Genomic DNA, 23,817 nt, shown 5'->3' on the forward strand with positions numbered 1-23,817 from the left:
AGCTTTCCTTCAAGTATTGTTCAATTCCCAGATTGGAGCCAATGAAAGTAGCTGGAGTTGAAAAGGGAGAAATTAGGTTCTTTTGTGCAGGTATGTATTTTCAGTATAAAAGAAGACCTTTCTAGAGAGGTTTCCTGATGATCAGTGGGAGTTCATGCTAGTAAAATGTTACCACATTGGATATCTCCTACCTTCTAAAGAGCTCTTGTCATGGGGTTTGCTCAGCTGCAGGAATGGGATGGGAAGGCTAGGACTGAGTGTCTGAGAAGATCCTTAAGGTTGAGCCATAGCTAGAATTCTACACAAAGAGGCAGAGCCTGGGGTCCATTTATCTAGAGATGGACAAAGACAGGGAAATAGGAGTCTGAAAAGCAAATTCAGGATCAGTCTGTGAGGAACAGGTAGGTAAGACTCAAGTGCCACAAGCCAAATATTGTCCTTGAAGTATAGTCCAAGATTTGGAACATCAATCTGGATGGTAGTGAATCACATAAAATGCAAAGGTCAAAAACAGATGTCAAACGATAGAAATACAAATGGGCAGGTTCTAAGCCTCAGAGCGACTAGACAGTGTCAGGAAAATGAGAAGCTGGTACAACTTGGGCCCCGGGGGCCCAGTATGGGTGGATTGAGCCACAAGGACAGAAACCTAAACCACCCACAAGGCTGATAATGCTGAGCCAGAGGATTTTTGAGGTAGGTCCTCACATCACTCATTCCTGGTAAAGGTGACATTCCCTCTCCCTGATGATAGTTTATTCTGCCCAGGGAGCTCTAAACACAAGACAGAATAATGATTTTTATGGATTTGACCAAGGACAATCTGAGAGACTAAAAAGAATTGATTCCCCATTGATAATCCAACTTGAAGATGTCTTTTGGGTATTATGCCTATGCCACTGGCCCATCAGAGCTTTTAGGGATGTTAAGTTCTTCCAAAGCTATTACTGGTGTCTCTGGTCTGCAGTATGCCAGTGTGTGCCTAATGGGATGACATGAATGTGTTCTGTTTATTTTTGTTTTGTTCTTCACTGATGTTGCTTCGATATCACTTAATTATAAAACCCCTTTAAAGATTCATTGGAAAAGGCTCCACATGAAATCACTACAGAAGCAGGAGTAGTTACAATTAATACTCTGCTAGAACACAGTAAGGGTGAAACTGATCATCTTTTCCTCTTAGCCACATGGTATAGTGGAAAGAGCATTGAATATAGAGCCAGAGCTCCTGAGTTCTATTCCTGTCTTTGCTACTTTCTACCTGGGTAAACCAGGGCAGTTCATTTCCTTTCTTTGGAGCTGAGTTTCCTCACCTTCAAAATGAGGAAGCTGGATTAGATGACCTTTAAAGTTCAATCCAGTTCGAAATTCTATTATATTATATACTACTCATGGAATTGACATAGTAGAACACATAGTAGTTTCACAGCATGATCTATGAACTACCAATTAGTACCAAAAGATCTAAACATGCATTCAAGATCTAAATTTGCATACAAATGCAAAGAACTTCTGTACAAAATGTGAACCACAGAAAACAATCTCAAATTTTCCCACTTAGGAAAGGACACATTTCTAAATGATAGCCATCGTAGCATCAATCATAGAATAGTGGAAAGCATGAAAGTCTTGGAGTCAGAAAGACCTGGGTTCAAATTCTGCCTCCACCACTTATTAGCTGTGTGACTATGGGTAAGTCACTTAACTGTTCTGAGCCTCAGTTCTCTTATCTATAAAATGGATATAATAACACCTGTAGTACCTCCCTCACAGAGTTGTTGTGGGACTTACATGAGATCCTTTATTTAAAACACCTTGAAAACTTTCATGTGCTGTGTGAATTTCTGCTATTATTGTTAACAATGCTTTAAAGTTATGGTAAGGTAACTAGGTTATCAAATGTTAGGTTTCGTTGGGAAGAAGAGGGAGAGGAAGAAAGACATTGCTTTGTCATTAGAAAGACAACTGAAAGTCCCTGCTCCTTCAGCCTCTGCTTTCTTTTTTCCTTTCCCCCTTCCCTAATCTCCTCTTCCCTTAACTCCCTCTCATTTCTCTCTCCCCACGTTCTCATCTCTCTCTCCTTCTTCCTCCTCCCTTCCACTTTTTCTCCTCATCTCTTTACCTCCCTTTTCCTCTCCCTCTTCCTCTCCTCTCCTCCCTCTCAATTCTTCTCCTTCTTTCCATTTCCTCATCTGCCTCTCCTTTTTCCTCCCTGTCTCTATCTTTCCCCAAGTCTTTATCTCCTTCTCTCTCCCTCTTCCTCTCCTTCTTCCCCTTCCTCTCCCTCTCATCTCCCTCTCCCCATTTCCTCCTCCTCCTCCTTCTTCTCCTTCTCCTTCTCCTCCTCCTCCTCCTCCTCCTTCTCTCTCTCTCTCTCTCTCTCTCTCTCTTCTCTCTCTCTCTCTCTCTCTCTCTCTCTCTCTCTCTCTCTGTCCTCTCCTTCTCCCATTTCCAATCTTCCTCTACCTTTCCCCTTTCTCTCACCACCCCCCTTGCCTATTTTCCTTTGGGAGCACTGCCACCATACTCTAGCTTGCCATTTTAAACCAGCCTCTTTGTCTTAAGAGTTCTTGGAGGAAATGACTTGCATATAACTATACTTGCTTAACTGATGCAGAGTCTTAACAGGAATCTGCTGCTTGCTCCTATTTGTAGTTGGTATTATATCAGGCTAAGCCCAGTGCTGCCTTTGCATTTTATCTTGGCTACTAAAAGTATAATATTTTCTCTGCTAATCTTCTTATATTTTTGAATGATTGATCTTGGATTATCATCTTTTAATATTCTCTTTGTCAAATCCATATATTTAAAGGCACCCTGTGTCAGAAAACCCCTGACAGAGAAAGGGGTTTCATGCTTGTATCATTTCTTGTAGCTTCTCCACCAACGTGCCTACTCACCCACTTTTGCCAATCTCATAACCTAATGTTTTCAAGCCTGACCAGTAGCATATATATCCTAATGCTGCCCCCTCTGGTCAACCAGAAGCTGTTCTGCTGGCCCCTAAGTCCACATAAAAATAAGACAGGTTTTGAAAAAGCAGTTATATTTTTTAAGTGTTACATGAAAAACAATTATACAGAGATGAATGTGGTTTGTATTAGGCTTGACACAAAGTAGTCTGGACCTGGACGCTGTCTCCCTATCAAAGATATTTGGCCAGCTCTAACTCCTTGGCCCTAGATAGACTTGGCACCATCCATTCCACAGTCCCCATTCCTCTCCTAGTTCCCCTACTTTCCAGCTAATTCCTGCTTTTGGCTTTGCTTCTTAGGTAACATCAGCTGTCTTGCCTTTTATCCCATAGGGCACTGAGCTATTTCCTCAGCATCCATTTGCATAAAATGGAAGTTGCCATATTATCTCTCCTCCAATCATGTAGTAACCTGGCTAGACAGTGGTTCATGTAAACTAAAAACAACAACAACAATAACAGTGGATTTTAGTCAATTAAAAACCACAATGAATCAGCAGCATGTCAGGGATACTGAAATTTAAAAAAAAAATTTATGAAGCACTTGCGTATGGATTATTTTCAAAGGCTTTAGGCATTTTTGGCTTAATTAGTAGAAGTGTAGTGTACAAAATGTGGGAGATAATAGTTTCTCTGTGTCCTGTCATGGTTAGACCATAACTTTGAAGTGTATCAAGTTGAGTTCTTGGCTCCAGATTTTAGGAAGGACATTAAGAAGCATGAGCATGCATAGAGAAAGTTGACCAGAATGGGAAGGGGATTTTAAACCATAATATATGAAGAGTGTTTAAAAGAACTGGACATGTTTATCTTGAGAAGGGAAGACTTAGGTAAAGCAGGATAGCTGTCTTCAATATATATTATATAAATATATTATTCTATATCACATATACCATTATATTATATATGAAGAACATATATAGTCCAGCTCCCTACGTAAAATAGGAATATATATATATAAATATGTATGTACACATATTTATGTATACACATATTATAGGCAAGATCTTGGATATAGGATATATGTTTGAGGTAGGGGACTGGACTATATATATGTGTATATATATTATATATGTTTGTAACACATATATTATTAATATAGAATAGCATGTAACATAATGATGTATATAATATATAATTATATGTGTCGATAAATATGTATACACGCAACTATATGTATATATATGTATACCTCTATGTCAATATGTAGACATACGTCTATCACATGGACAAGATATTAGATTAGTTTTGCTTAACTCTAGGGGCAATAGTGGGCATTATGGGAAGGCAGATTTCAGATCAATGAAAAAAAGAACTTCTCAACAAAACTGAGCTGCCTAACAGTGAAACTGGGATGCCTTGTGAGGTTGTGAGCTCCCCATCACTAGAAATATTCTAGCAGAAGCTAGATAACCATGCATCTGGGATCCTGTTTCAGGTAGAAGTCTGGGCTTTATTGAAGTCAATTCAATAAGCTTTTATTAAGCACCTACTATATGCAAGGCATACTAGGTTCTAGGGATACAAAGACAAACCTGAAAACAGCCCCTGCTCTTAGGAAGTTTATGTTCTCCTGGGGGAAGGGGAAGATACATGGGTAAATACAATATGATCTGAACAAGGAGAGAACATTAAAAACAAGGTGGTGCTTGTTGGATGCTTCATGTCATCAAAAAAAGTATTTCTACATGTCCTTCAGTTCTGTGTATGATTTTGTAGCTCCTTTCCCACTCCTTCGTGCCTGTCTCAAAAGTATCTATTCTTCAAGCCCTAGTTCTATTCCCTTCTTTCTTGAAGACTTTTCTGATAGTTCCAGCCTTCATTGGCCTTTCCCCTTTCTGGCTTCCACAGCACTTAATATCTACTCTATTCCATCCCTCTTTTAGTACTTGGTCATGTTAAAAATCTTTAGGCATCTAGGTGATTCAGTGGACAGAATACTAGAGCTGGAGTCAAGAAGAACTGAATTCAAATCCAGCCTCAGACACTTATTAGCTATAGACTCTGGGCAAGTCATTTAACACCCTGTCTAACTCAGTTTCCTCATTTGCCAGGGTTGTTATGAAGATCAAATGGGATAATCCTTATCAAGTTTTTTGTAAAGCTTGAAGTACTATACAGTTGCTAGCTATTGTTATTATCATTATATACTCATTCATTACACTTTTACAAAGCTAATTTTTAGTCAGACTGAATTTAATCAGTGTTCATTTCACTGGTAATAATAAGATATGGAAATTCTATGACATCCCAATGATAGTCATGCACATACACTTGTGCAAAGTCACATGCTTACAGAAATGTTCACATATAGCCACACTCTCACACATTATCTCACATCTTAACACAGATTCTCAAGGGCAAGTTTAATGCTATCTTCTTATCCTCTTGTCTCTACTAGGTTAGGATGGCCTAATGCATACCTGGCCCATTATAAACATACCTACTAAGGCACCACGTACTCAGTAAGAATGAATTGGGCCCTTGGGTCAGAGGATACTGGTGCCATGGAATCCATCACCAATGAAAAATACAGTCTATATGCCTCTCATGTAATATCTTAAGGTTTGAGCCTTTGTTTTTTTTATTTCATACAAAGAAATAAGGAAATAAGCGTTCTCAATGTTTCAAGTGACCTCAATTTATTCACTCAGTCATGTTCTCTATCCATCCGTCCATTCAGCTAGTGTTTATTAAATATCTGCCATGTTGAAGACACTATTCTAGATCCTGGAGATATAAAGGCCAAAACAAAAGAGCCCTGCCCTCAACAAAATGAATACAGATAAGAAAACATAGAATAAATAAAAAGTAATTTCTGCATGGGAGAACAGGAGTACTTGGGGAAATTTAGATATTCTTCATTCTTGAAAAGCCGCCTAATGGCTCTTGGAAGGCTCAGAAGCCAGGCCCGGAGTAGAAATATTGTAGTTTGATTTCCAGAGGTGTCAGTTTGAGTGCTTCCAGTGAAGGTTTTGGCTTTCTTCTTTTAGACCTAGGAAGCCTGAGAAACCTAAAGTGTGATCAGGAACTTAACACAGGAGGTCATAGAATCCTAGATCTAGAACTGGAGGCCATTGAGGCAGCTAGGTGGCACCATGGATAGAGCATTGGACTTGACATCAAGAAGACTTGAGTTCAAATCCCACCTTTGAAACTTACTAGTTGTGTGATCCTTAGCAAATCTCCTACCCTACCCTCTGTAAGCCTCCATTTCATCATCTTTAAAATGATGAAGCTGGGCTTAATAACCTCTGAAGTCCTTTCCATCTCTAGATCTGTGATCTTTTTATATAGTCCAAACCCCTTCATTTTACAGATGAGGAAATGGACATTTCCACAGACATTAAGTGACTTGCCCTAGGTAAAAATGATGGTGAGTTTCAAAGGTAGAATTTGAACCCAGGTCCTGTAACTCTAGTCAACTTTCCACTATACCCCACCTGTGTTACAGGGTCAGGAGGCTCAGAGCCAGTTGAAGGAGCCCAGGACAGGGCAGATGGCCTGAGATTTTCCAAGGAGCTTTTCCAAAGCCTATGTTACTTTCTGAGGAAGAGGATTTGGGGTCTGTTGACCTTAAAGAGAGCTGACCCATTAGGAGAGAAGGGCCTTCCATTTCTGCACTCCACGGAGACCAGAATAAGCCAGACTATGGCAGGGCTTATCCAGAATAGCAGTAACTATCACAACTCAGGTTCCCCTCCTCAGCATTTTGAGGTCTGAGAGCTTCAACTTTTGTGAACTAGTTTCTTACAAAAAAAAATAGACTCGTTTCCTTACTTCCATCATATAATTGTCCCTCTAGAGAATAAAACCATCTTCAAGGAGGAAGCAAGCTCAGCCTGGCTCTAATACATCACTGCCCCCCCCCATTCCAGGCTGCCACATCTTCCAGAACATATAATGATATCTTACAAATTTAGTGGAAAATGAATAGTTCTTCCACCTAATTTCCCTGGTAATAATCAGAGATATGGAAATTCTGTGACCTAATAATAGTCATATACATGCACATATTCAAAGTCATCTGCTTCCACATACATTTACACACACACACACACATATTATGCATTGTCATACATCTTCATATAGATATTCTCACACTCAGAACTAATGTTTGTGCATACCCTCCTCTCCCCTTCACATCCCTCCTTTCCTTTCCTCTCTTCTCTTATCCTTCCTTTCCTTCTCTCCCCTCCACTTCCTCTCCCCTCTCTTTTCCCCTTTCCCATTCTCCTTTTCATACATACACACAATCAGTTTGGACATTACAAATGATCATTGAGGTTTCTCTACCTCTGTGAGCCAGACTGAATGAAAAGTAGGGTGTTCCTTTCTATCTAAACACTGCCTCGGGGCTCATTCCCCAATGACCAGTTCCTTGGGCTTCCCCCTTCTGTCTCCTGCCTTGGGACCAAGTTTTGTCATAGATGCAGCTTCATTTTTGACAGCTTGCCATTAGGGTTTGAGTCTGTACCTGCTCATTCAGGTGGGTGTTCATGTGATATGTGTGAATCTGTGCTGTTTCCCTTCTTAGACTGTGAACTCCCAAGGGCATGGACTTTGATTGAGTCTTACCCTGTGAATAGACTTGGGGTAGGGGGCAGAGCTGTGTACATGCTAGGAGCCTGGTTAACTACTGAGTTCTCTTGGCCTGGGGTAGATCAAGCTGGGGAGCTGGCAGTTAGGATGGTGAGCTATAAGGGAACTCTCCTCCTCACCTAAACTATGGAGCCTAGAGAAAGCAGAATATTCCCTTTCCCTCAAGGGGTTGGGAGAGCTTGGTAAATATAGGCCTGGCTGCTCTCGCCTCCTTCCTAGCCCCCAAAGCCAAGAGAATATTTAAAAATGCTAGTCCCATATCCCAGCATGAAGGGCTCTCAGGTTCTCATTGTTCTAAGCACTGAGCAAAAGACAAGCCCTACTGTCAACGAGCTAAACTCAAAGAATCTGATGGAGTTGACAACAAGTATCCATATAAACAAGAGTACTAGTCAACTTTCCAACTTTCTCAGTAGTATTACTGCAACAAGAGGACCTACATTACTGGCATCCAATAGGTCTCTTAAAGTTAACCTCTCAATCATATGATCATCACCTGTTGAAGAAGCTACAAGAATCTAGGAAACATCAGTATTATTCATTTCTAAGCAAGCAGGAGGGAACAGCCAGCAACTGACCACTTTCATTTGTTATTGGTAGCAGTACTGAACAATGCATTTGGGATCCTACTTATCTTCCTTATGCTGAACCTGTCAACCTACTAGAAGCTTTTGATAGAATATAGTACTGGCACAAATGAACTAGTATAACTTGATGTTGTTAATAAAAAGGGGGGGGCAAGGAAGGGAGCAAACATTTATTAAGCACATGGTGCTGAGTACTTTATAAATATTATCTCATTTATCCTCATGACAACCCTGGAAGGTAAACCTTTATCTTACAGTTGAGGAAAGTGAGTTAGAGATTAATTAAAAGATTAAATTAGAACTTTATGATGGCAAATGTCTTTTATTCCTACCCTGAAAGCTTCTCTGGGACACTGTTTTTGGAATTAGGGATACCTGATTTCCTGATCAAGGTGATTTCTATTGAACAGTGGGTAAAACAGGTGTGTCTGTTAATCTCTCTCTTTAACTCAATGACATGATTGAAAGACTTCAAGAAGTCAGGTAGGCAGGCAGGCAACAAGCATTTCTTCAGTGCTTACTGTGACCTAGGCTCTGTGCTAAGTGCTAGGGATCAAAATACAAACTTGCATTCTTGTGGGGGGGTAGTAGAGACACAGCACACAAAAGGGAGTTGAAAGGTAGTGGGGAATGAAAGCACCCACATAGGCTGGAAGGTGGATGAAAGATGGCCAGTCTGGAACCCCTCCAGAAAATGGAGGCCATGGAAGGAACTTAGAAATGGGAGGAGGGGGCTATCATGGCAGAGTGATATTCCAGGGTAAAAAGGCCAAAGGGGTAGATGGATGTTCTGGGAAGAAGAGGCCCCAGGTGCCAACGGAGGTTCCAGGGTAAAACTACAGCTAAGGCATGATAATAAAGTTCATAAATTCAGAAGCACACCTGGAAGGATAATGAATGGGATGAGCCAGAATGGGTCTTGCAGAAGATCTAGTACAACCCTCTCATTTTACAGATGAAGAAACTAAGTCCCAGAGAGGTCATAGGTCCTAGCATTTTCCTCCCTTAACTGGCACTTGAAAAATCTCTTCCATTATATGCAAGCGAGACACGGAACATGACTACAATTAGGAAAGGAATGGGGAATGTTCAGCCAGGAGTAGGGAAGACTTAGGGGATTCCTTGTAACAATTTTTCAAACATGTGAAGGGCTGTCATATGGAGGAAGAAATTAGCCTTATCCTGTACTGTTCCTAGGAGCAAAACCAATGGTCATATTACATAGAAAAGCAGATTTTAGAGAACACAATTTGGTAAAATAGAAAAAAAAAACATGGGTTAGAGATCCAAACAGCTGATTTCTTCTGTTTCTGCCCCCAAGATGGCTGTGGTAATTTGAGTAGGATTTTAGTCTTTCTGGGCTTCAGTTTACCTAGCTACAAAATAATAACTTATATTAGCTAACATTTAAATTATGCCTCAAGGCTTACAAAAGGTTTTATATATCTTACCTGTTTTGTTCCTTTCAGTGAACCTGTAAGGTAAGTGTTATCATTATTTCATAGATGAGGAAACTGAGACTAAGAGAGGTTAAATGACTTGCCCAGAGTCATGAAGCTATTAAGTATCTGAGGTGGGATTTGAACTCAACTCTTTCTGGCTCTGAGTCCGGTGCTCTCTCTGCTACCTCACTTATGTGATCTCAAAGGTCCTTCCAACCTCTACAGGTTTAAAGTTCAGGACAAGGAAGGACTTTCTGATCATTAAAGATGTACAACAGTGAAATAAATAATTGTTTAAAGTTATGTGCTTGCCTATCCTTGGACATGTCCAAGCAGATGCTGAATGAAAATCTGACAAGGATTCTGTAGAGAAGATTCCTGTAATAGATGGAAAGTTAAAAGAGATGGCCTCTATGTTTCCGTCAGACGCTAAGATTTCTGATTCTATGATCATTAGCTCAGCTAGGTATTAAAATTCTACTATCTTAAAAACAGGATACACTAAATGTTAGTTATTCCCAAACGAAAGTAATGCATTTGGAAAAGAGACCCAGCAAAATTGGACAGGCTATAAATAATCAACCAACTGCCCTATGCAAGAAATCCAAATAGGCATTTATTTATTGAAGTACTCTCTTAGAAAACTCAGACCAAAATAATAAAAGCCACCCACAGGCATTAGAACCATAAGAAACAAATTGAAATTTTATCACCTCGAAGGTGGTCACCTGGTCCCTCCTGCTTTAAAAATCTTTCAAAGCAAAAGCAGTGGCTTGAATTCTTAATGGCACTTATGGAGTTGGAAACAGCGTGGGGGTATCAAAACTAGAAGTGATATATGTGTGTATACATATGTATGTGCGTGCATGAATGTGTACATATGCACACATGTACACATGTATATCATGTACACACGCACATTTGTGTGTTGCATATAAATGTGTACATGCACATGTGCACATTTATACACACTATATATCAATATGCATACATGCATGTACACACATATATCTATAATAAACCTACACATGCATGTGTGTATGTGTTTATTTTAAATCTTCCTTTTGCCTTCTATCATTTTAGCATCTTTGGGCCAGGTAAAGAGTTGTATGTGCATGTACCTATAATTAAATACTAATAAATAAATAAATCCTGAAAGTCAACCCCTTTCTGGAAGGCTGTCATAATTGTGCTAAGAATTGTGCAGTGAACAGACAGAATTGATAACTCTCACTGGGACCTTCAACTCTCTTTCATTACCAAAACTTCACTGTTGTTTGCTTTTCCTTTGCTCTTGAAGAGGACCAATGAAATCTTGAGGGCAATGTCTTAACTTGTACATGAATTTGAATTTAACTGAGGCAGAGCTGCACAAAGTCATCAGCATCATTCTCTCCTCCAGAGTCATCGATGTCCAGTGGCAAGACACAGGTCAAAGTGACTGGCGATGACCTGGGATGCAGCGGGTGACCTTGGCCTTTCTAAATTGAGGTCTTTCCCAGATCTGAGACCCCAAAGGCCACTTCACAAGAAGGCATCGATCTTTTATATTCCATTATATTAGGTAGGAACTTTTCAAAATGGCATAAGTCAAAATGACCATGGTAGATCACTATCTTGTCATTGTCATTTTTCCCAAAGTCAGATAAACTGAGATTCAAAGGCATAGAGACAATGAAGACTTTCAGCTCTCTGCACTTACGTTAGAGGCCTCCTTGTGAAGACGAGAATGTTTGATAAATTCTTGATTTGCCTTGCTGATAACTTCATCTTTGAGAAAACAGAGGTGACCAAGGGCAGGGCAAAAGAGTAGTATGAAATCAAGGGAAGACCAAATATTCTGGAATGAATTCCAAGCAATAAGGAAGAAAAGAAATATATAGAACTTTGGTAAGTAGTGGATAGAGAGTCAGGCCTAGAAACAAGAAGACCTGAATTCAAAACTAGCCACCAACTGTCTAATCCTGGGCAAGTCATTTAACCTCTGTTTGCCTCAGTTTCCTTATCTGTAAAATGGTAATATTACCTACCTCCCAGGGTTGTTGTGAGGATCAAGTGATATATTAATTGCAAAGCACTTAGCGTAATTCCTGGCACATAGTGAGTACTAGATAAATAGATGATAATGATATCTTATGTGGGGTTCATGGTGAGGAATGCTCTTATCTAGCATGACGTGTGCCCTGGGCTTTGGGAGAAGAGTTTTGTAGAGTTTGGGAGGGTTTCAAAAATGAAATTCTGAGGACTCACACCCCAATTATGCACATGAAGAAGGGGAAAAAGGACATAATTAAATAGGCCCATGTATTGCTAAATGTTTGCAGAGTTGGCTGTTGAATTGAATGCGACTGCACAGAGAGCTCAGTCAGAATTACAGAGGCACACAGAGTGCAGAAACCCGGGCCTCACTCCTTCAGGAAAAGGCGGAAAAGTTTCAACAGATCCATAGGAGGACAAACAAGATGGCATAGGGATTGGAAGCACAAGGATTATAACATCCATTTGGAAAACTTAGGTATATTCAGACTGAAGAAGAGAATATTTGAGGGTTGGAATATGATGACTGTCTTTAAATATTTGAAGGTCTATCATGTTTGGGTTTTGTTTTTTTGGTTTTTTGCTAGTCAATGAGGTTAAGTGACTTGCCCAGAATCACACAGCTAGTAAGTGTCGAGTGTCTGAGTCCACATTTGAACTCGGATCCTCCTGATTCCAGGGCCAGTATTGCATTCACTGCTCCACCTAGTTGCCCTGAGGGTCTATCATATAGAAGTGAGATTATATTCATTCTGCTTGACCTTAGACAACAGATCTAGGAATAGCATGTCGATGTTATGGGGTGGCAGGTTTTGAGTCAACATCAGGAAAGCTTTCTAATAATCAGAGCTATTCAAGAGTGTACTGGAGGTAATGAACTTCCCTATTTCCCAGTTCAGATTGGATGGCTACTTATAGAGGTTTGTCAAAAAGGAGAAATTTTGGTTCTGGGGTAGGTATACACCAGATAACCGTTGAGGTTCCTTCTGTCTTCAGCCAGATTTTAAGCCGTTAGAACAATCAATTTTCTAGACTGAACCTACTGCCATGATCAAAGCAGGTATCATAGGATTTCTCTGGCCCAATTAAAATGAACCTGAGGAACCCCTGAGACAGAGGATCTTCTATATTGTCCTTTATTTTTGAACCCCATCAAAAGTTACTCTGGGTTATTCATTCAACTTAAATGGGTTATGTACCTATGCTGGACAAAGTACTGTAACTATAATTTGCATTCCCTCCAGATCAATTCCAGAATAAATGTTACTTACCATTGGAATCAGCTATATACATTACTCTTATTTTGTCTTGGCTGCCTGAAAAAAAAAAATCAGAGCTAGTTTGCTTATAGCTACTAGCGATTATCTGAATGGTCTAATGATTTCTATTGGGAAATTACTTCTGAAATGCTAAAAACAAAACAAAACCAAAAAACCCTTCATGCTCAAAAATGTTAGTATGGTAAATCACACCAAAGATTATATTATACCTTGCTCTTTGCTCTGTTAAGTCTTGTTTCAACCTTTTGCTGAAAGCATTAATTTCTAACCTGTAAAATGTTGCAAAGATCAAAGTTTGATTTGATCACCACTAACCAGCCAGGGCAGCTAGGTGATGTAGTGGACAGAGTGCTGGGACTGGAGTCAGGAAGACTCATCTTCCTGAATTCAAATCTGGCCTCAGACACTGGGCAAGTCACTTAATCCTGTTTGCCTCAATTTCCACATCTGTAAAATGAACTGTAAAAGGAAATGGCAAACTATTCCAGTATCTTTGCCAAGAAAACCCCAAATGGGGTCACAAAGAATAAGATATAATTGAAAACAACTGAACAGCAGTGACAACAACCAGTCCATGGGGTCCTGTTACATTCTTAGACTTAGGTTACTGATCTGGGACACCAGAAATCTTTAGGTTCAACCAGAGGTATAACAAACACAGGGCCCTCTTGACTTTGGCATAGGGTAGGAACATCCAGATGGCAATTTTCTCCCCATTGTATTCATTCACAAAGAGAAAGGGAGAAGAGGGAGACTCCAGGTCCTTGGCAGGCTTCAACAAATGGGTATGAGATCAACTGAAGAGATATTAGTCCTTCAAATCTGCCCTGGGCAGAGGGTCAGCACAGTTCTTGGTCGAGCCCAGGAGTGCAGTATATTGAACCACTTACTACCATGTGTGGGTGGCATTTCAGGGTCTGGGCCTTCTGAGGACAGGAGTAAGGTGCTCTCAGGATGAGGAAACATTCTTCCTTAGATATAGGGTTCTTGTGGAGAGTAGGACCCTTCCGGAGCCTCTTAACATGTTCCTCCCAGGAAGAGGAAGAAGCAAAGTCTGAGACATGATCCAGCAGACCACCTTCTGCCCAGGGAGAAGGGATCTTCACTGTACAAGTGCCAGGAAGACAGCAGCAGGGAAGGGAGCCATGTTCCCTTGTACCATGTACAGTCTGGGGACAGGACAGCCCCAGCACAAACAATGGGCTAGAAAGGAGTCCTTGGACCTCATAGTCTAACCTCCCCCACTCCCAATTGAATTAGCCTCAGATGACAGTGTCTTCACAGCCCTGAGGTCAGCTCCCAATTAAAATGTATTTCCCTTAAACTAAAGAGGAGTCCCATTTATGTTACTCTGGGTTACTTTCCCTCATCCAGGCTCCTCCATGTGTATCTTTGCAGCTGGTGGTCCCAGATTCTCACATGCTGAGCAGTGAATTACCTTTGTACTTGACTCTTAAACAAAGACATTTCTAAACACATTACAGTTTTAATGGTCACTTTTGGGCAATAGGCTGCCTGACTCCATATTGATTTGGTCCTCTCTCCAATTCCTGGCCAGGCTGGCCTGTACTAACTGGCAATTTGCCATGCTTGGGACTGTTCACTTATAGCCAAATCCAAAACTCCTTCAGAGACCCTTCATTTTCTTTTACTCCATACCCCAACTTGTAAAATTGCCTTCTTTCCCCTACATTTGCCTTCTACAGACTCTACACTTGAGTCCAAATGGACTCACAAATGCCCTGCATACATACCTTGTGCTTTCCTGCTTACACTCCTTTGCTGATACTGTTAAGGATACCCTCCCTACTCCTCAGCCTGTTGGATTCCAACTCAAGTTTTATTTTTATTTTATTTTATTTTGTTTTGTTTGGCAAGGCAACTGGAGTTACGTGACTTGCCCAGGGTCACACATCTAGTAAATGTCTGAGGCTTGATTTGAACTCGAGTCTTCCTGACTCCAGGGCCAGCACTGTGCCATCTAGCTGCCCCTCAAGTTTTAAAGTTTAAATCAAATGCCACCTTCTCAGGAAGCCATCCCTGATCCCTTTCCCCCATAGCAACTATGACTTGTCTTTCTTTCAATGTCATATAATCCATTGCATTATTCTAATATACTTGGTTAAGTCAACAGGTATTTATTAAATATCTACTATGTGCCGCACTGTTCCGAGTGCTGGGGATACAAGGAAAAACAAAAGACAGTCCATGCTCTCAAGGAGCTTACAATCTAAAGGGGGAGACGATATGCAAGGAGCTAAATACCAACAAAGTATAGACAGGAAAAATTGCAGCCAATCTCAGAGGGAAGGCCCCAGCATTAAGGCAGATCAGGAAAGGCTTCTTGTAGAAGGCTAAAATTTAGTTGAGACTTGAGAGAAGTCAAAGAAGTTAGGAGGTAGAAATGAGGGAGGCAATTCTAGACCCAGGCAGGGGACAGCATCTTATAATGCTTAGAGTTGAAAGATAGAGTGTGCAGTGCAAGAAACCAAGAACAGGCCAGCATCTCTAAGTCACAGAGTGTTGGAGACAAAGAGGGCATATGAAGAGTAAGAAGACTGGAACAGTAGGAAAGAATAGGTTGTGGAGGGCTTTAAAAGCCAATACCAAGGAGGCAGCTAGGTGGTGCAGTGGATAGAGCACCAGCCTTCAAGTCAGGAGAACCTGAGTTCAAATCCAGCCTCAAACCAGACACTTGACAGGGACACTGTGTGACCCTGGGCAAGTCACTTAACCCCAATTGCCTCACCCCCCCCACACACACACACAAAAAGCCATTACCAAGGGTTTTATATTTGATTCTGGAAGCAATTGGGCACTACTGAAGTTCATTGAAGAGAGAGGGTATCATGGTCAAACTTGTATGTATTATTTAGTCATAATTATTTGAGTCTATGGTATAATTCTATAGGGCTATAAGATCAATGAAAGTGAAGATTACCTCTAATTTAAACTTTGTATCTCTCCTAGCATCTAACACAATGCCCTGTACACAGAAGGTGCTCAACAAATGTTTATTGAATCGAATTATTGAATTTCATGCCCCATAGTTTGGCTCCTGAACAACCCCAAGGTTGATTCTGGCCAGATTTCTTTGCCCTTGATTAGCTTATCTAGGAAGGACCTTTTATGGTAGTCATTCTCTCTTTATTGCCAGTCAGTAAAAAAAAAAATCTGTATACACTGAGAGTTCCATATTTGAAGAGTCATAACTAAGGTGGAGTAACTAGGGTTTTGCCCTAGAGTTCCAAATTCATGGTGCTGTGGTCCTTATAGAAACAACAGAGCTTAACATCTGGTTAGCAAAGATACTTAACCAAAACAGGAAACTACCAGCTGGGCTTCCTGGCCTCCTTACCCGGCTGTTGCCTCCCCAGGTGAGCTCCTGCTTGGCCAGGCTCTGCCCTGTCCCTCCCACAACTAAATTTGTTTTACTAAGTTGAAGAGGGTATGTGCTTTGCCAAATACCTCTGTTGTGTTGTGGTCCTTTGTCCCAGGTATAAAAATTGCTAGTTATGGCTCTGCCTTGGGTGCATGTGACTGAATTACCAGAGAAGAGAAAAAAGGCATGTCATCTTGGGGAGCCTGCAGAAAACTCAGAAAATATGTGCGAGTAAAGAAAGACTTTTGCAAAGCAACAAGGGTATTGGCAAGGGGAGTTCAACAGCTGCTAACTTAGGTACTGATGAGGAGCAGGACCAGGTGCTGCTGACAGATGTGATATCTATAGCATCCTCACCGCTGCAAAACATACCCAAGCCTCAGCAAGCTGCTTGCTCTGTAGCTGTGAAGGTGACATCCCCCTGCTTCTTACTTGTAGCTAATGTAGCCCCCATGGACAGCCTTCAATATACCATGGCAGAGGAAGAGAAATGAATCCAGGACAAGTTGCTGGAACAAAGCTAGTAAACCCTAGCTCTTACCTTCTGTTCTGCTCTAGCCATAGTCCTCTTCTTCTTAATAGTAAGGCTGAGACTGTCCTTCAGCAGAGAGTAGACGTCCCTTGCTACCAATCCCCATTGCAGTGATGACCAGGACACGCTCACCAATATTAAAGCCATTCTGGTCCCCAGGCAAAAACTAGCACTTCTATTCATTAGGTGAAAACACAACCTGAACCCCAATTTCAGGCCAACCACTTGAACCCATAGTCCACAGTAAAGAATCAAGAACCATCCCGGCTTCTTACCCAGTTCTGGGGAAGGGTTTCTTCAGTGTCTTCCACATTCACCCCCCTCCTTCTATGGCCATCACTGCCATGATTTAAGCCCTCATAACCTCTCACTTTAACTACTATATTCACTTCCCAACAAATCCTCAGGTCTTTACTTTCTTTCCTCTTCCAATCCATCTTGTATGTTGATGCTAGATTAATAGTCTTTATGCACAATCAGTTTGTCAGTCAAACTGGCATTTATTATGTACCTACTATGAATCAGTCACTGTGCTCACCATGGTGGGTAAGGGGGATGGATTTCAAAGAAAAGCAAGACTGTCACTCTCAAGGAGTTCACAGTCTAATGGGGGAAACAGCATGAAAATAACTGTGTATAAACAAGCTGTATATTGGAGGTGATCAATAAAGGGAAGAAGTCACCATTAAGGGAAATTGGGAAAGACTTCTCATGGAAGGTGGGATCTTAGTTAGGACTTGAAGGAAGCCAGGGAAGCCAGGAGGTGGAAATAAGGAGGGAGAATATTCCAGACATGGAGAACATCCAGTGAAAATGCCCCAAACCTGGAGATGGAGTATTTTGTTTGAGGAATGGCGTACATCTGTTTATGTCGCTACTCTGCTCAAAATCCTTCTACACCTCTCTATTACCTACCAAATAAAGTCCAGACTCCTTTGTCTGAAAGTCAAGTGCTATATAAGCTCCTCTAGCTTTCCAGTTTGGTTTAAAACTATTTTTCTCTTCTGTAAGCCCCTCCCACCCCCACACTGTATACTCCAGTCAATCTGGACTACTCTTTCTCGTTAGAATATATGCCATACTTCCCCGTGACTATGACTTTGTTCTTTCCTTTCTTTAGGCCTGGAATGCCCTTCCTCTCCAACCACACACACACTTCTCTGTTGAAAACATCCAACTAAATAATGTTTAAAAGCCACTTCTTCCAAGACGCCTTTCAGATCTTCCCATTCAGAAATAATCTTTCCTTCCTCAGAAATAACATAGCACTTTCTTTATGCACAGCATTTGGAGTCAGAAGACCTAAATTCATAACCAGATTCTGAAATTTACTTGGCCTAGAGTTATTTACCTCTCTTGGTCTTAATAGTCTCATCAGGAAATAATTATATTTGCATTACCACAGAATTATGGTAAAGGAAATGCTTTGTAAAACTTAAAACAATAAACAAATTCTGTCTCAGTAGAATGGAAGCTCCTTGTGAATAAAGACTGTGCCACTTTTATATTTCTACTCTAACATCTAGCACAGTGTCTGACACATAGTAGGCACTTAATAAACGCTTGTTGATTAATTTAAATTCAGCCTACTCTTTTCTTATTCTGCTCCTCTCATCTATGTTTCCTCTAGACATGATGAATGTCAATCTGCTAACAAATAGGAAAATTTTTGTGGTTATTGGACAGTTTATTAGTATTCTATTTCCATTTTTTTATCATATTGCTTTTTTAAAATCCATTAGTAGTTTTCAGGAGACCATTTGAGTGGCTTGTCCTTAATGACCCAGCAATAACTGTTCAGTAGACTTTTGGTTATGATTGTTTAGCTCAGCCAATGATCATGCTACCTTTTCATCCTGCTTTTTGAATGGAATCCGTTTCAAGAGAAGATCTACAAATCCTCATAAGACAGTTTTAATGTCAAGTAACTATACATCACTTGGCCAACCACAGGAGGAAAAGAGCATATAGCCAGCAATTATCATATTTTATTTTGTTTTATCCTTAGTCATCTATATGTCTTATCTCCCTTAAACAGTTATAAGCTCCCTGACGGGAGGGACTGTGTATTGTATTTCTTTTTATCTATTCCTGATCTCTAGAATAACACTCTACCAATAAGTTTTTGATAATTGTATCTTTAATAGAACAGATAAACATAAATGTTAAATATGAATTTAGATGATTGTATTCAAAACTTTTAAAATATTTAAAAGGTTTGAATGTTTCAGTTTCATCTTAATCTAAGCATAGTCTTATTGGCTTGATTGGAATGTTTCCTTCTTACTCATCCTAAATCTTTATATTGGATTCAAGCCTCTCCCAACACTGATACTGGGTTCCAGTACAATAGTGCCTTCAAACTTAGGACTTCAGACCAGCCTGGCATCAGAGTATTAATGCTGCATCTTCGTGACAACGACAAGAATAATATTCTCTGATTAGCCACTTAGAAGTCATTAAAAAGTATCTATCCTCAGTTATCCTGTCCAGCTCAGATATATCTTCCATTCCCTCTGATCACCCTCCTCCTCCTCCTCCTCCTTCCCCTCCTCTCTCCCTCTCTCCATCCTCAGAAGTAAAAAAGGAAAGACTGTAGCTATGCCTCAATGATAAGAACCATGACTGATACTTTTTTTTATCATAATTAATGAATAAGTATTAAGTATCCACTGTGTGCCAGTGCTAGACACTGGACATACAAATACGCACATGAGACAACCCTTGTCCTCAAGGAGCTTTTTATCTTGATGGGGAAAAGAGGAGAGAGGGAAGGATGGAGAAAACAGAGAAGGATAGACACAGAAAAAGACATAGAGAGAGACAGAGAAAATGGTATAGTAGAAAGCACATTGGTCTCAGAGTTAAAAGACATGAGTCAGAGTCCCTGTCCTGACAGTGTGGAAGGGATATTGAGCAAGTCACGCAACCTCTGTGTGACTCAGTTTCCTCACTTCTAAAGTCAAGACAATAATACTTGTATTAGCTACCTCACAGGATTATTGTGATGAGGAAAGTCTTTAATAATTGCTCTAAATAATATAGTATATAAGTGTTTAAAGTACTGTAGAGAGACGTTTTCCACTCCCAAATTTCAATGATTAAAGATAAAAGAAACATACTTCTTCCCATCGTGAATCTCCTGGATTAGTTTATGGGATAGGTATCACATGAAAATAAGATTCAGTAACACCCTCCCCTGTTCAGGTCACCCCTAGCAACCACCTTTTCCATATGACAAGATCAGAAGTACACAGCTTTAGCAGAACTGATTTCCAAAAAAGTTCATATCCTGAACAAAAAATTAATAATTTACAGAAAAAAACAAGTGTTTGAAAACAAGGGTATAAGAATGATGGTTACCTATGTAAGTAAGGGAAAAAGGTAAAGGGAGAGGCTAGGTGTGTAAAAAGATAATTTTTTTCCTGCATCACCATCACTTTCCAAAAACACTTACCTCCCAATTTATTCAATCAACAAACATTTATTAAATGCCTACTATGTGTCACAAGTTTTGCTAGACAGTAGAGATACAAAATATAGAAGGGAGATAATTCCTGCCTTCAAAGATAATACATTCTAGTGAGGGGGCATATAAAAAGTTAAATGATAAGTATAAGATTTATACACAATGAATATGAAATGATACGAGATTAGGGGACACTAATGATTGAAGGAAGCAGGAAAGAACTCTTAAAAGATGCGGCATTTAAACTGATCCTAGAAAATAGGTAGGGGTTCCAAAACATGGAGTTGAGGAGGGAAAACATTTTAGACACAGGGGATAGCCTGAGTGACAACAGAGAAGTAGGAATTTGAATGTCCTGTCCAGAGAAGGGTAAATAGGTTATATTAATGTATGATGGAGATGAATGTGTAATTATCACCACACACACCCCAAAGAAGCTGGAGCCAAATTGGAAAAGGTTTCAAAAGCCAAAAAGAGGAGTTTGCATTTTATCCTACAGACATCTGGGAGCCTCTGAAGCTTCATGACCAAGGGAGTAGAACATCAAGAACTTCCCTGTGCAACACAGAAATATAATTAAGCCAAACTGACCTTGAACTTATTCAAGTTTAACAATGTACACATTCACTCTGTATCCAATTCCTCCACCTCTCTGCTAAGAGGGGGAGGTACATTTCACCATCAGTCTTTTGGAGCCAAAATTTGTCATCATGTTGAATAGAATGAAGACACACTTTGATGACTTCATAACTTTACATCCTTAGGCTGTCCTTGGGCTGGTCCAAGAATCTGATCAAACAGGTGTCTTCATTCTTAGTGGAGGAAAAGAAATTTTTTCTTTTTTTCTTTTCTCTGTCTTTTTCTTTCTTTCATCCATTCCTTTCTTTCTCTCTCCTTTTTTCTCTCTTTCCTTTCTTCCCTTCTCCCTTCCTTCCATTATTTCTTTCTTTCTTTCCTTCCTTCTTTTTCTCTTTTTCTTCCTTCCTTTCCTTTATTTTTCTTTTTGTTTCTTTCTCTTTCCTTCTTTCTTTTTTTCTTTCTTTCCTTCTTTCTCTCTTCCTTTCTCTCCTTTCTCTTTCCTCCTTTCTTTTCTTTTTTCTTTCTTTTTTCCTTTTTTCTTCCTCTCTCTTTTCTACCCTCTCTCACTTCTTCCCTCCCTCCTTTCCCTTTTTCCTTCATTCCTTCCTTTCTTTTTCTCTTTCTCTCATCTTTTCTTCCTTTCTCTCTCTTCCTCTTTCTTTTTTCTCTTTCCTTCCTTCCTTCCTTCCTTCCTTCCTTCCTTCCTTCCTTCCTTCCTTCCTTCCTTCCTTCCTTCTTTCTATCTGATAGGGAAGAGATATTTTCTACTTGCTAAGAACTAAATGGAATACACTATGGTCTTTCTTAAAAGCTGTAGAATCTCAGAAAAATAAAATGAATAGGTCTTAGGTTGAGTATGCATGCCCACTAGGATCTGACTGTGTGTGTGTCTTTTCTTTGCAGAAGCCTCATGCCCAGGACACTTGAAAGTCAAATTACCATGGAGAAAACACCCAGCTATTTTGTCACCAAGGAAGCCCCAAGGAGGATTTTCAATATGTCCCGAGATACCAAACTGATTGTGGTTGTCCGAAACCCTGTAACGCGGGCTATCTCAGATTACACTCAGACTCTTTCCAAGAAGCCAGACATCCCAACCTTTGAGGGGCTCTCCTTTCGCAACCGGAGCCTGGGACTCGTGGATATGTCTTGGAATGCCATCCGCATTGGCATGTATGTGGTGCACCTAGAGAGTTGGCTTCAGTACTTTCCACTGGCCCAGATCCACTTTGTCAGTGGTGAGCGCCTCATCACAGACCCTGCTGGGGAGATGGGCAGAGTCCAGGATTTCCTGGGCATCAAAAGGGTCATCACAGATAAGCACTTCTATTTCAACAAGACCAAAGGCTTCCCTTGCTTGAAAAAAACAGAGAGCAGCATTCTTCCCCGCTGTCTGGGAAAATCCAAAGGGAGAACTCATGTACAGATAGACCCTGAGGTGATAGACCAGCTCCGAGACTTTTATAGACCTTATAATATTAAATTTTATGAAACTGTTGGGCAGGACTTCAGGTGGGAATAAACAGCTTGTGATGGGAGTGTACTCTTCAGGCACCAATGAGGACAGCTCTTGAGTACACATGTTCTACTCCTAGCCACCACCATCACACATGTACCCATGAGTTCCATGTTACTTAATGCCTCATATCACCTCATCCTTCCTTCCCCTCAACCTCAACACAACCATAGGACAGCCAACACAAAACATTTCTGGGGCTAAAAGGGCCAGGAGAAACCAACCTGGCCTTTTCTGACCTATCAGATCTCCTGAAAAAGGAAATCAAGGCAGGTCTGTCCCTGGTCCAACAAGGTTCCTGTTTACCTTTGGACCTGTTCTGCTACATGGGAGTCACCCACAGAGCCCTTTAAAATGGGATGGGTATGACTTCCCTGCAGTAAAGGGGCAGCCCAGGACAACCTGCCTGTGAAGAAAATGAATTTTCCCAGAGATTACAAATATATTGCTATGTATACACAAGTGTATCCCCATTGCTGTCCACACAGAAATGGGCTTTGTAAACTCAGTTCCTAATTGGCATGTGCCCACCCTTTATGCCCATGGAGAGTTCACTGTCTCAGACCTCCCAATTCGGTCTGGGGGAAAAGAAGAATCCTTCCATCATAGCCCCACCCCACACCCTCCAGACCCCTGAGAGCAACTTTCCTGCCCTGTCCTCCACCACCAGGAGCTAGAGAAAGGAAAGATTCTCATCATTCCCAGGAAGGCTGAGCTCTTGACCTCTGAGAGAAACCTGGGACCATGAAGATAATGATGGAGATGTGTGGGAAGCAATGTCTTTGAAAGCCACATTGTAATGATAGCTGGTCCTATGAATAAAGCACAGATTTTTGTGGTTACGGGTACTTCACTAGCACTAGTATTCTTGTTCAGCATGTAATTCATGCTTGTTCATGTGAAATAAAGATGGCTCTCTCTCTCTCTCTCTTGTCCTTAACAATGTGCTTTTTTTTCCCCCTTCAGGACATATCTTGGTAAACTTGGGCATGCTATCATCATTAACAATCCGATGAATAGGAAGGTAACTTTTCCCTAGGGGTCATGCCAGAAAGCAAGGGCAGGGGTTGGGGGTAGCTCTTGGCTGGCAAAGCTGATAGTGAGCTATAGATCTACACTGGCAAAAGTAGGGAGCAGAAAGATTGACCTCAGAAGTATCACTGCAATCCATGACACTGGCCAAGCAACAGATGAGTATGGCCAGGACCCTCAGTCCTCCTTCCCCTTCAGATCCTCTTACTATTGCCTTCATAGCACTTCAGAGTGGCCAAGAGATCTCTCTCTCTCTCTCTCTCTCTCTCTCCCTCTCTCTCTCCCTCTCTCTCTCCCTCTCTCTCTCTCTCTCTCTCTCTCTCTCTCTCTCTCTCTCTCTCTCTCTCTCTCTCTCTATCTATCTCTATGTCTATCTCTCACTCTC

At 40.7% G+C, this 23,817-nt stretch overlaps 1 protein-coding gene across 1 annotated transcript in view; it reads left to right on the forward strand.

Annotated features, from left to right (window-relative positions):
- The window catches only part of HS3ST2 (heparan sulfate-glucosamine 3-sulfotransferase 2), a 135,209-nt gene extending 111,881 nt beyond the window's left edge, over positions 1-23,328 (forward strand). The window contains exon 2 of the mRNA XM_020977037.2: positions 21,788-23,328. Coding sequence (XP_020832696.1) covers positions 21,788-22,406 — 619 coding nt within the window. The 3' untranslated portion in view covers positions 22,407-23,328. The remainder of the gene's footprint in view (positions 1-21,787) is intronic.
- Positions 23,329-23,817: the final 489 nt, after the last annotated feature.

The sequence above is a fragment of the Phascolarctos cinereus genome, unplaced genomic scaffold, assembly GCF_003287225.1.
Source record: "Phascolarctos cinereus isolate Bilbo 61053 unplaced genomic scaffold, phaCin_HiC Scaffold_4;HRSCAF=312, whole genome shotgun sequence".
NCBI classification, from domain to species: Eukaryota; Metazoa; Chordata; class Mammalia; order Diprotodontia; family Phascolarctidae; genus Phascolarctos; species Phascolarctos cinereus.